The sequence below is a fragment of the Otolemur garnettii genome, unplaced genomic scaffold, assembly GCF_000181295.1.
Source record: "Otolemur garnettii isolate 467f Iridium unplaced genomic scaffold, OtoGar3 scaffold00202, whole genome shotgun sequence".
Classification (NCBI taxonomy): Eukaryota; Metazoa; Chordata; class Mammalia; order Primates; family Galagidae; genus Otolemur; species Otolemur garnettii.
In genome coordinates this window covers 1,809,407-1,821,335 of record NW_003852597.1, presented here as the reverse complement: position 1 = coordinate 1,821,335, position 11,929 = coordinate 1,809,407, and the positions used below count along the sequence as shown (strand labels likewise).

At 46.7% G+C, this 11,929-nt stretch overlaps 1 protein-coding gene across 2 annotated transcripts in view; it reads left to right on the top strand.

Moving 5' to 3' along the window:
* ST3GAL3 (ST3 beta-galactoside alpha-2,3-sialyltransferase 3) overlaps nt 1-11,929 on the top strand; it is a 152,577-nt gene that overhangs the window by 134,401 nt on the left and 6,247 nt on the right. For both annotated transcript variants that reach the window (XM_012812350.2, XM_023507730.1), the window contains 2 exons: nt 10,618-10,764; nt 10,987-11,133. In XM_012812350.2, the coding sequence (XP_012667804.1) occupies nt 10,618-10,764; nt 10,987-11,133 (294 nt within the window). The remainder of the gene's footprint in view (nt 1-10,617; nt 10,765-10,986; nt 11,134-11,929) is intronic.

Sequence of the window (11,929 nt, the reverse complement as noted above, 5' to 3'; positions counted from 1 at the left end):
TATATATATAATGGTGGCCAGAGTGTGGTGACAGGTGCTCTCAACGGCCACTGGTCAGTGTATAAATGCGGAACAAACTTGTTGGAAAGGAAATGACACTTGGTACCAAGAGCAATCCCTAAAAGGAAAGAAAATTCTGCACACAAATGTTTTTATTACAACATTAGTTATGATAGCCAAACCCAAATACAACCTAAGGGTAGTTTAGTACGTAAATTACGGTTCCATACTTGGTGAGGGTAAAACAGCAGCTCAGCGATCCTGCAGAGGGTACATGCACCGGGACCAGCCAGAACAGTCACTCTCCCCAGGTTCCTTTGCTGAGTCGGTGGACACAGCACCGGCCTCAGTGTTCGGAACTGAAACTAGTCTCTTCCTCGCCATAGCCCACATCTTTGAGTTTCATTTTCTATTTCTGTAAAACTAGGATCATAAAAGCTTCCCTGTGTGCCTACCTGTTTCACTGAGGTAAGAATTGAATGGGACAGCACATATGACAGACAACTCTGGACACTGTGCTCTTCTGCAGAGACAGTCACCTGGGAAGAGAGATTGAGAACGATAAGTATTGCCTGCCTGCTGGGCACAATGGCCAGCCACAGGACTAAGGAAAGCAAGAAGAACAATGGGGCCTAGGCACAGGGTGCAGATCCCATCTGGTCAAGAGGGTCAGCCATTCTCTCTCTTGGCCAGCAGGATGCTTATGTAAGCCCTCAGGCCTAACAAAGCTGGTGTTCCAGCCTCTTCATGTAGAAGCTGGCCAGATGAACATGAGTGCTTCAGGCACAGGGAAAGAGTAGCAGAGTGTGGTGTGCTTAGTGGATTAAAAATAAGTCAGTATAACTGAGTAACTGGGGTATGGCAGAGGTGTGGCATTGCCCTTTGACCTGGGAAGGAGGAGTGTTGCCCTGGACTCTCCTCTGGCCACATCCCTTGCTCAGGAGGGAAGAGAAATATACAAGGCCAAGAGAGATGCCCACCTGAGATCCATCTACCTTGCAAGACCATTACCAGGTACTGGAGACCTCAGAATTTCTCGATCTAATGGTGTCAAGTCTACTTCCATCTTCCCGAGGGTAGAGTACAACTCTCTACAACTTTCTATGTATACCCTAAGCCCAAGAAGGGCTGTGAATACATGTGTTGGATGAGGAGTCTATACACATGCACAGGACTTCTTGTGGGGTGGAACCAGGGGCAGGCAGTGGGCTGGAGCTAGTTCTCTCTGTACCACCATTGGTCCAACACAGATCTCCAAGGACAGAATTCTTTTATTTATTTATTTATTTATTTTTATTAAATCATAGCTGTGTACATTAATGCAGTCATGGGGTACAGTGTGCGGGTTTTATATACAATTTGAAATATTTTCACCAAACTGGTTAACGTAGCCTTCATGGCATTTTTTTTTTTTTTTTTTTTTTTTTTTTGAGACAGAGCCTCAAGCTGTCCCCCTGGGTAGAGTGCTGTGGCATTACAGCTCACAGCAACCTCCAACTCCTGGGCTCAAGCGAGTCTCCTGCCTCCGCCTCCCAAGTAGCTGGGACCACAGGCGCCCGCCACAACGCCCGGCTATTTTTTGGTTGCAGCTGTCATTGTTGTTTGGCGGGTCCGGGCTGGGGATTCGAACCCGCCACCTTAGGTGTACGTGGCTGGCGCCTTAGCCGGTTGAGCTATAGGTGCTGAGCCATGGCATTTTCTAAGTTATTGTGTTAAGACATTTATATTCTACATTTAGAAAGATTCGCATGTATCCTTTAAGATGGACCATAGGTATCTAAATTCAAACCTGAACTTCCAGGTAATTTTCTAAGGAAGGATAGAATGTGTTTTATTTAACAGCTTGATGGCTTAATTTATAACTTTAATTATTTGGAGTCTAAATGTTTGGACATGTGGTATGGGGGCATCCATTTATAATTTTGCACCTGGCCCCATAGATATTAGAGATGGATCTGCATGGATATGGTGGCAATGGCTGGAGATGAGGCTTGGTGAGCAGGGGACAGATGGTAAAGGGTCTTATAAGCCTAAGTAACATCAAAGAGCTTGAACTTTACCCTGAGGACCAATAATAACAGAAGCTAACATGAGCTGACTTTGCACCTAACTATTTATGCATGAATTTTAATTGTCATAATACAAAACCATGATAAAGTGGGAACTAGTGTTGTCACCTTTATTTCATAGATGAAGGTAAGGAAACTTTGAAAGAGTAAAGGACTCGTTAAAAGTATAGAGTTACAGCAGTTGGGATGTCAGAGTCCAAAATCAGACCTACACTCTGTAACCATCAACATAAGCTGTCTGGGAGGGCAGTGAGAGCCACTGGAAGTTTTAAGCCTGAGGGTGTCAAGATCATATGTATGCAGGGAAGTGAATGAACTAAAGGAAGACAAGATGAAGGGAGAGAGACATGGTGGCTATTAGAGTGAGCCCGTGGGTGTTGGTGGCCTGTCCTAAGACAATAGCAGTGGGAAGTAGGAGTGCACACATCTGCCCTACCCTTGCTGCAGAAAGCCACCATGGTTAATCCCTCTATTCTCAGGCAACTGAGGAGCAGAAGCCCACAAAGGTGCCAGGAAACATTATCACAGGAGCCTGGAAGGGGAAGGGGATTTCTTCCCAGATGTTTTCCTCATTGCCCCTGGCCATTCTGACTGAGCAGAGCACGTTGCATCAGCAGGAGACTGGCAGCTCCACTCAGAGGAGCTGGGTCCAGACTTGACTGAGGCAGGGACATTCCTGGAGGAGGAGGGAATTGACAAGGAATGCAGCCACAGCTGGCCTTGAGGAATGCTTTGACCCTGCTGGGCCAGCAGCACTGGCTGACTTTATAGGCCTCTGTGTGGTGTCCTGTGTAGCAGGGAAATGACATGTGAGAGGCCGTGGGCCAGATTTGGACACATGCCAACAGAGACCTGTGGGATACGACTGTGTGCTAGTGGCAGGCCTGGCAGTGTCACCCAACAGCAGGTCTTCAGGGCCTCCTGCCCCCTCTACAGAGGGAACCAGAGAGAAAATTTAGGTTCCCACTAGAGCACATAGCTATGTGCAGGGGTGGGTGTGCACCAACCATGCCCGTGGCTCCTATACACTCATAATCTCATAATAGGTAAGATTCATGAAGCTGTCACCGTGTACCAGGCATTGTGTACAACAACTCATTTAACCCTCACAGCATCTGGGAAGCAGGTCTTGTCATCCCTGTTTTATGCCCGAGGAATTTAGAGCTTAGAAAGAGGATGTGACCTGCCCCAGGTCACAGATGTGGAACCAGTTTTCTACGCCCCAAAGCCTCTACAATGGTATGCAAAATGTTATGTGTTTGTGCCTGTATATGTTTTTCTGAGAAGAGGAGCCATAGCTTTATTTTTTTAGGAGACAAGCTGAGGTCTTGTTGGTACTTGATATTTTTATGGTTGGGAAAACACATGAATGCCCAAATCATAGTTTGATCTTATTGTTTCTCCTTTCCCTGAAATTTCTGAGGAAACCCTATACCAGGACAATGACAGCTAGTAAAGAATCAAAGAAGTAATGAATTGTTGATGGCTCAGGCTCCCAGCACTGTGACATGGGGCTCCCTGGGACACGTGGCCTGGAACTTCCTTGCCCAGGGTCCCACCATCATTTGCCACTGCTGGCTGGGAGACAACCCCAGGTGCATTAAGCACGTGGGACAGAGGCAGATAGATGACTCCCAAGGAAGCAGGCTCTGTCTCAGCCTACCCACTGCTGTGCAGATGCCAAGAGGAGCTTCCTGTAGGGAGAGACTTCACCTCCTGCCAGTCATTTCTCCTCCCAAGAAAGAGTCAAGGTAGGCTCAGTGCCTATAGCTCAGCGGCTAGGGCACCAGCCACGTACGCCGGAGCTGGGGGTTCAAATCCAGCCTGGGCCTGCCAAACAACAATGACAACTACAACAAAAAAATAACTGGATGTTGTGGTGGGCGCCTGTAGTCCCAGCTACTTGGGAGGCTGAGGCAAGAGAATCGCTTAAGCCCAAGAGTTTGAGGTTGCTGTGAGCTGTGACACCACAGCACTCTACCCAGGGCAAGAGCTTGAGACGCTTCTCAAAAAAAAAAAAGAGTCAAGGTAAACAAAGAGGCTTTCACCTCTGCACTGGAGGTTTCATCAGAATCTCAGAGGGGGTTGAAGTTAATAAGCCAGTTTCCTGAAGTTTTCATATAGTGATTAAATACTACTGGGCTTTGAGTACATGGGACAGGCCAAGACACAGTGTTTCAGAGAGGCCATCTCATGTCATAGAAAGAAGCTCTGAAGTCAAATCCGGCTCAGGTTCTCGCCAGTTGTGTGTGCAGCCTGCCAAGTCCCCTCACCTTTGTGGGCATCAGTCTCCTCTTTAAAGTGTGATATGGGGCACCAGAGTGGCCCCTAACTCACCTTAGACCTCTTTAAGGGTGGAAGGGAGGTCTCATTCAGCTCTGACCCCAAGCCCTCAGATTTTCAAGGTAGGAACTACAGTGAGATATAAATGGCATGGCAGAAAGAACAGAAGCTTGGAGTCAGGACACTCAGATTTCAGTCTCGGCTCAGCCACTTGCAGGCTCCATGACCTTGAACATGTTGCTTCATCTTGGGATTTGTACCTGTGAAGTGGGTGAAAGTTGAAGAGATATAAATAAAGTAATGTCTGTGAAACCGGCCTGGAGCCTCACACACAGCCCCAACTGTGCCCAGTCCTGGCTCTCCCTGTCCCTCGTGAGCAGCCCCATGCTTCTCCCTCCTCTTTAGGTGTGGATGGGGCAGGCACAGGCAGGAACCCCGAGTGGGAAACTGCTGGCGCCTGCCAGGCCCAGGAGAAGAGGCAGGGGTTGTGCTATGCTCAACACAGGCTGGCACCTGCCATTCCTATCAATCCATATCTGGGCCACCCAGGAGAGGGTTCCACCCAAGGTCTTGGCCATTTCTCTACCCTTCCCCTTCCTACTGTTGCACTATCTGTACATTTACCTCCTTTATACACATACCTCTCCTGGAGAAAAAGGAGCAAGAAGAACTGGGGTCTGCTTGCTCAGGCCAACTGGTCAAGACTGGGAAGTTTACCCCTACACTTGTCCTTTGAGCTCCCCATTGGAGGACAGACAGAATTTGCCAGGGAAAGGGATGTTGCCACAGAGGTGGGAGACCAGAGAAGGGAGCAGCTGGAGCAGAGACAGTCCACTGAAGGGGCAGTGGAAGGGGGAAGAGCTACTGAGCAGTGGGGAGCCTGGGATGGATGTCACATCTCAGTAGCCATCTCTGATGCCTACCCACTGCCTGCTGGGGTGGGACCTGGGTCACAAAAGCGCACTCAACCGGAAGTATCTCATTTAGTTCTCCCAGCAGCCCGTAGGACAAATACTGATAGTCTCCTGTGTTTGTTCACAAGGGAATGGTATGTTCCTTGACAGTGAGTGACACAGCTAAAGCTGAATCCCAGGACCAAAGATCTTAACTACATATTTTACCATCTCTCAAAGGTTAGAGGTCATTCTACCTTGGGATGGAGGGGGTTGGGAAAGATGAGAGAAAGACAGATGGATGCTGAGTCTTAGAACATGAACTGGGTGCATCCTGGTGACCGAGGTGGGAGGGATGGAAGAGACAAGGAGCAGCACCAGCAAAAGGGTGGAGGCCTGACTGCAAGGGGGACCTGAGGTGTGCTGAAATTGAAAATGGCAAAGCAGCTCAGATCTTCTGTGGGCATGGTGACATGATCTGATTTGTACATGGGAAGATCATTCTAGCACAGTGAAAAGTGGTCTGGGAGGCAGAGGCAGTCCATCCTAGGCACTCATCACATGCTTGTTGAATAAATGAATGGATTCAGCAATAACACTTATGTTCCAGTTACTCCACTGGGCTGCAGGGTGCTTAACTGTCAACAGGACAGATACTGTCAATGGCAGTCACTGGGAAGGTCCAGACAAGAGACAGTGAGGCCTGGACTTGAGGGGGTAGCAGTGAGTTTGGGAACAAGAGATGGATCTGTGGGATTCCAGAAGACAAGACAGGAAAGAACTGGGTAACTGGTAAGACAGCATGGGTAGGAAAGTTGGAAGAAAATCAGAAATCAATTTCCAGGTTTCTAGTTTGGAAGACTGGATGGAGAGCAGAGGACAGGGAACAGAGGAGGAAGAATGGGTCTGAGGAAACTGGAAGCACTCCAGATGTCCAACAACAGAGGACTGGTTACATAAATTATGGTGCATCACAAAACAAAATTCTTAGAAAACGTAATTCTGACGTCTCTGGTGTTCTATTATGTAGACATATCATGGATCATTTAACCAAACTGCTGTTGTGAACTTCTGGATTTGTTTTTCTGGTTGTTCATTTTTATCAATAACACTGTAATAGACAGATTTTTACAAAGGTGCTCACCATTCTGATTACTTTTAGAAGGGAAATTTGGGGGTCATAAGATACAAACAGCTTGAAAATCTTTGATACATATTGTCATATTGCTTTTTAAAAAGGATGGAGCCCCATCCACTCCTATAGCAGTGTAGGAGAATTCTGTTTCAGCATGCTACCACAAGCACTAAAATATATGTCCACACATACAAACACATGCACATATTTTAGTGGGTGAAAAATAATATCTTGTTAATGTGCATTTCTTTGTCATTAGTGAATTGAACATTTTTATGCTTATTAACCTTTTTTAAATGTTCTTTACTCCATTTTTATGGGGTCTCATTGATTTTTCATGAGTTTGTTTGGGGGGTTTTTTGAGGTAAGTGTCTCATTCTGTTGCCCTGGGTAGAGCACTGTGGCATCATTGCACACAACTTCAAACTCTTGGGCTCAAACAATCCTCTTGCCTCAGTCTCCTGAATAGCTGGGACCACAGGCACCCACCACAGAACATAGCTATTTTTAAAGATAGCGTCTCTGGTCCTGCTGATGCTTAAGCTGGTCTCGAATTCCTGACCTCAAGCAATCTGCTGATCTCAGCCTCCCAGAGTGCTAGGATTACTAGTGTGAGCCACTGTGCCTGGCCCAAATACACATTTCTTAGTATTTGTGACAAAAATTTCCCCACTCTTTTGTTTCCCTCTTAATTTTATTGTACTTTTGATGTACATAATAAATAAAAGCATTTTATTCTTTTTTTTTTTTTTTAAACAGAGTCTCAGTTTGTCACCCTTGGTAGAGTGCTATGGACTCATACTTCATAGCAAACTTAAACGCTTGAGTTCAAGATCCTCTTGTCGCAGGCTCCTGAGTAGCTGGGAGGCACCTGCCACAACACCTAGTTAGTTTTTCTATATTAAATAAAGATAGGCTCTCACTATTGCTCAGGCTGGTCTTGAACTCTTGAGCTCAAGCAATCCACCCACGTTGGCCTCCCAGAGAGCTGGAATTAGGATTACAGGCACCACTGGGCGCCTGGCCCCTTAAAATGTTTACAAAGTCAAACCCTATTTATCTTGTTATTTCTTTCATTTCTCTCAGAAATTTCAATGATAAAATATACATCTAAATTTTCTTTTATTTTTACTTTTTTTTTTTTTTGAGACAGAGCCTCAAGCTGTCCCCCTGGGTAGAGTGCCATGGCTTCACTGCTTACAGCAACCTCCAACTCCTGGGCTCAAGCGAGTCTCCTGCCTCAGCCTCCCAAGTAGCTGGGACCACAGGCGCCTGCCACAACACCCGGCTATTTTTTTGGTTGCAGCCATCGTTGTTTGGCGGGCCCAGGCTGGATTCAAACCCACCACCTTAGGTGTATGTGGCTGGCGCCTTAGCCACTTGAGCCACAGGCGCCGAGCCTATTTTTACTTTTTAGCTATTTATTTCTTTTGTGTATGATGTAAGGAGAGAAAGTAAATTGATCTTTTTCCCAAATGGCAATTTTTCAAATATCACTTGTTCCCATTCATGGTGAAGTTCCCTTTTTCAGAACTTACATCTGTGTTGATCTGCTTCTGGGCCATCCTGTTCCACTGATCTTTGTGTTGATTCTTATACGTGTAACGCTATTGTAATGGGTACAAATCCATACTGTACTCTGATACTTAGTCTTTAATTTGGAGTTGTTATTTTTAAGTATTAAACTTTTTGAATGAGTATTTAAAATCCTTTTGATAAATTTCAAAAGTCCTGAGTGTTTTCTTAGAGTATGTTCCGACTGTACATTAAAGTGGGAAGAGTTGGCATTGTGTTAATAGTCACCCTTCTTATCCAGGGCTATGATTTGTCTCTCCCTGTTTTATTTTATTTTATTTTATTTTATTGAGACAGAGCCTCTCTATGTCGGCCTTGGTAGAGTGCTGTGGCATCATAGCTTACAGCAACCTCCAAGCGATTCTTTTGCCTCACCCTCCCAAGTAGTTGGGACTATAGGTGCCCACTATAATGCCCTGCTATTTGTTTTTTGTTTCAGTTGTCATTGTTTTAGCTGCCCAGGCCGGGTTGGAACCCACCAGCCTTGGTGTTATGTGGCCAGCGCCCTACCCACTGAACTATGGGCACCTCCCTGTCTCCCCTATTTTTTAAGGCATTTTTAATATCTCTCAATAAAGGATTATAGTTTTCTTCCTATAGGCCTCGTATGTTTAAGTTTGTTGCTGAATATTTGATATTTTTATTATGATTGCAAATTATATCTCTTGTATTATATCTGGTGAATGTTTCCTTTTGCTTTACTAAATTATTATTTTTTTGAGACAGAACCTCAAGCTATCGCCCTGGGCAGAATGCCATGGCCTCACAGCTCATGGCAACCTCCAACTCCTAGGCTTAAGCGACTCTCTTGCCTCAGCCTCCCAAGTAGCTGGGACTACAGGTGCCCACCAAAAAGCCTGGCTATTTTTTGGCAGTAGTTGTCATTATTGTTTGGCAGGCCTAGGCTGGATTTGAACCTGTGAACTCTGGTGTATGTGGCTGGCACCTTAGCTACTTGAGTTATAGGTGCTGAGCCTATACTAAATTATTTTATCCATTCTAAGTTTAGTTGATTTTTTTTTTTTTCAAAATGTTAAGGAGGTACCAATGTTTTTGTTACATGGATACATTGTATAATGCTGAAGTCAGGGCTTTTAGTGTGCCTTTCATCAAAATAGTGTTCATAGTACCTGATAGGTAGTTTTTTATTCCTCACCACCCTCCCACCTTCTTGGTTTCCAATGTTCTTTTCATCTTGTGCCCATTGTTTAGCCCCCATTTGTAAGTGAGAACATGTGTTTGTCTTTCTATTCCTGAGATACTTCACTTAGGATAATGGTCTCCAGTTCCATCCAGATCACTGCAAAAGACGTTATTTTATTCCTTTTTATGGCTGAGTAGTATGCCAACTGTGTGTGTGTGTACACACCACATTTTCTTTATCCATTCATGAATTGATGGGCACTTAGTTGATTTTGTATCTTTGCAATTGTGAATTGTGCTCCAATAAACACCTAAATGTAACTGTCTTTTTTATAAAATGACTTCATTTCCTTTGGGTAGATACCCTCTAGTGAGAAGGTACGATGCGTCTACTTTTATTTCTTTGAGGAATCTCCATACTGTTTTCTGTAGAGGTTGTGCTGATTTGCAGCCCCACCAACAGTGTACAAGCCTTCTTTTTTTCTCCATCTACAGGAGCATCTGTTGTTTTTTGACTTTTTAATAATGGCTCATTCAGGTTATCTAAAATAAAATAACAAACTCACTGAAAGTAAGAAGTTGGAACCCATGGTTAGGTAATGCTTCAGTCTACAGAGTTGGTTTGTCACTTCCCCCAGCAGTGTTCAGGAGTCCAGATGCAAGGGCAGGAAAGGAGATGAATGGATTGATCCCCAGCTCAGGGTTTCCCTAGGCTGGGGTAATAGAAGGACAAGGAGGGAGTATTGGAGCACCTCACTAGGGAGTAGTTGATGTGATGTGCTTCAGGCTCAGATAAGGAAGGGCTTTTGTCCTGAACAGAAAGTCAGGGCTAAGGGCTAGAGGTCTCCTTAGAGGCTGGGGAGAAGGAAGGAAGAGAGCTGGAAGGAGAGGAAGTGGTGGCCCAGGAATGGACACTGGGATGTCAGGCTTCAGAAGTGATACCTTTTTAGTACAGCACAGAGATCTCTGAGGAAAGAATGGTCCTATTTACAGTTAAAGAAACAGGCCTGGAGAGCTTGTGACCCAAAGTTGCACAAATCCAGTAAGTGGCAGAGCTAGGATCTGAGTGTTGTGCTACTATGCTATGTCAACTCACATCCTGGCTCCATGATCCTAGTTCATTTTAGAAGAGTTGACTGATAGCAACAGGCAGGGGTGCAGCAGAGAGGGCAGGCTCTCCTAGACCCCTCCCTGCTGCTGCTGCTGGGAGGTAGGACAGTGAGAACATTGAGTCTTCCAATTGGCCCAAGAACTCCCTTGGGCATGCCCTATGCCCTATGCCTCCACTACATGCTGTGGCCCCACCACATGCTTTTTCCCAGCCTGTGTCCCTTGTTCCTGTCACACACCCATGTCCCCTCACATGAGGGGCCTTACACCATAGGTCCCAGGTACTTACAACATATCTTGTGCCCTCCACCTTCCTTCTTATTTACCTGTCCCTGGTTGGGGTCCCTGACACTCCTGCAATCCCATCCTAGCTGTACCCAGCTCATGCTGTCATTTGCTGTGTCCACAGAGTGCATCCGAAGGCTTCTGGAAATCTGTGGCCACTCGAGTGCCCAAGGAGCCCCCTGAGATTCGCATCCTCAACCCGTATTTCATCCAGGAGGCCGCCTTCACCCTCATCGGCCTGCCCTTCAACAATGGCCTCATGGGCCGGGGGGTGAGATACCTGGGACCCTAGGAGAAGGAGGGAGACCTGGGTCAGAGGTGCCTTGATGTAGAAAGGGGGTGGCAGGGCAGGGGCAGTGCTCCTGCAAGACAGTTTTCTAGAGAAGAGGGCTCAGTCCTTGGGATCAGGGATTAGCTTTGGGAAGCTTGGCTGAGGTCTCAACCAACTCAGCCCCCTAATTGAACTCTACATGCTTCCTCTCCTCTCTTCCAGAACATCCCAACCCTTGGCAGCGTTGCAGTGACCATGGCGCTACATGGCTGTGATGAGGTGGCAGTCGCAGGCTTTGGCTACGACATGAACACACCCAATGCACCCCTGCACTACTATGAGACTGTGCGCATGGCAGCCATCAAAGAGGTTTGGGCCTGGGCATTGGATCTGTCCCTGGGCAGGGTGGAGGGAGGAGGTGCTTCCAGCACAGGGAATAGGCTCTGACTGCCTATATACACATGACTGTTAAAGGGGTCAGCTAGCAGCTGCTCTGGCCATTCAGCTCCCTAGAAGGTCCTGCCCACCCTCAACTAAGTGGAGTCACTGGAGGTCCATCCCGGCATGCTGGCCTCTGACCACCAAGCAGCCTACATGCCCCTCTCCCTGACCTCCTACTGAGCTCAGTGCCTTCTCACTCAGTTCTCTCCCTGAGGAATGTCCTCCCTGGGGATCTTCCCTGCCCTTGTCCTGTACCTCCCTTCTTGTTGTATTCCCAGCCATCAGATTACAGTCTTGGCACCAGCCCAGAGTCATCCTCTGTACTGCAACTCTTGCCTTCCCCCAGAGGACCTTGCTCCAAAACACCCCACAAATAAATACCACCTCTGTCTCAGGACACACCCCACCTCCACCTTTCCCCAGGGCCACACACTGAAGCTCTTTATCACCTGGAATTGATTCCCAGGTGATCTGTTATGTACATCCCATCAGTCAGCCTCTGCTGGCAACACTCTGTTCACAGCCCAGATCCTATATGGAAAATCAGAACCCCTCTTCCCACACATGTCAGCTTCAACCCGTGGCCTCCCACTGATCCCAGCCTGAAACCTGGAATTCCTGGGCCAGTGCTTGAGGCAGCTTCTCTGCTGCTACATCTGAGTGGCTAGGGGTTATGGGAAGGAATTGCCCATCTGTGCAGATTCCTATCTCTGTAAATCCAGCT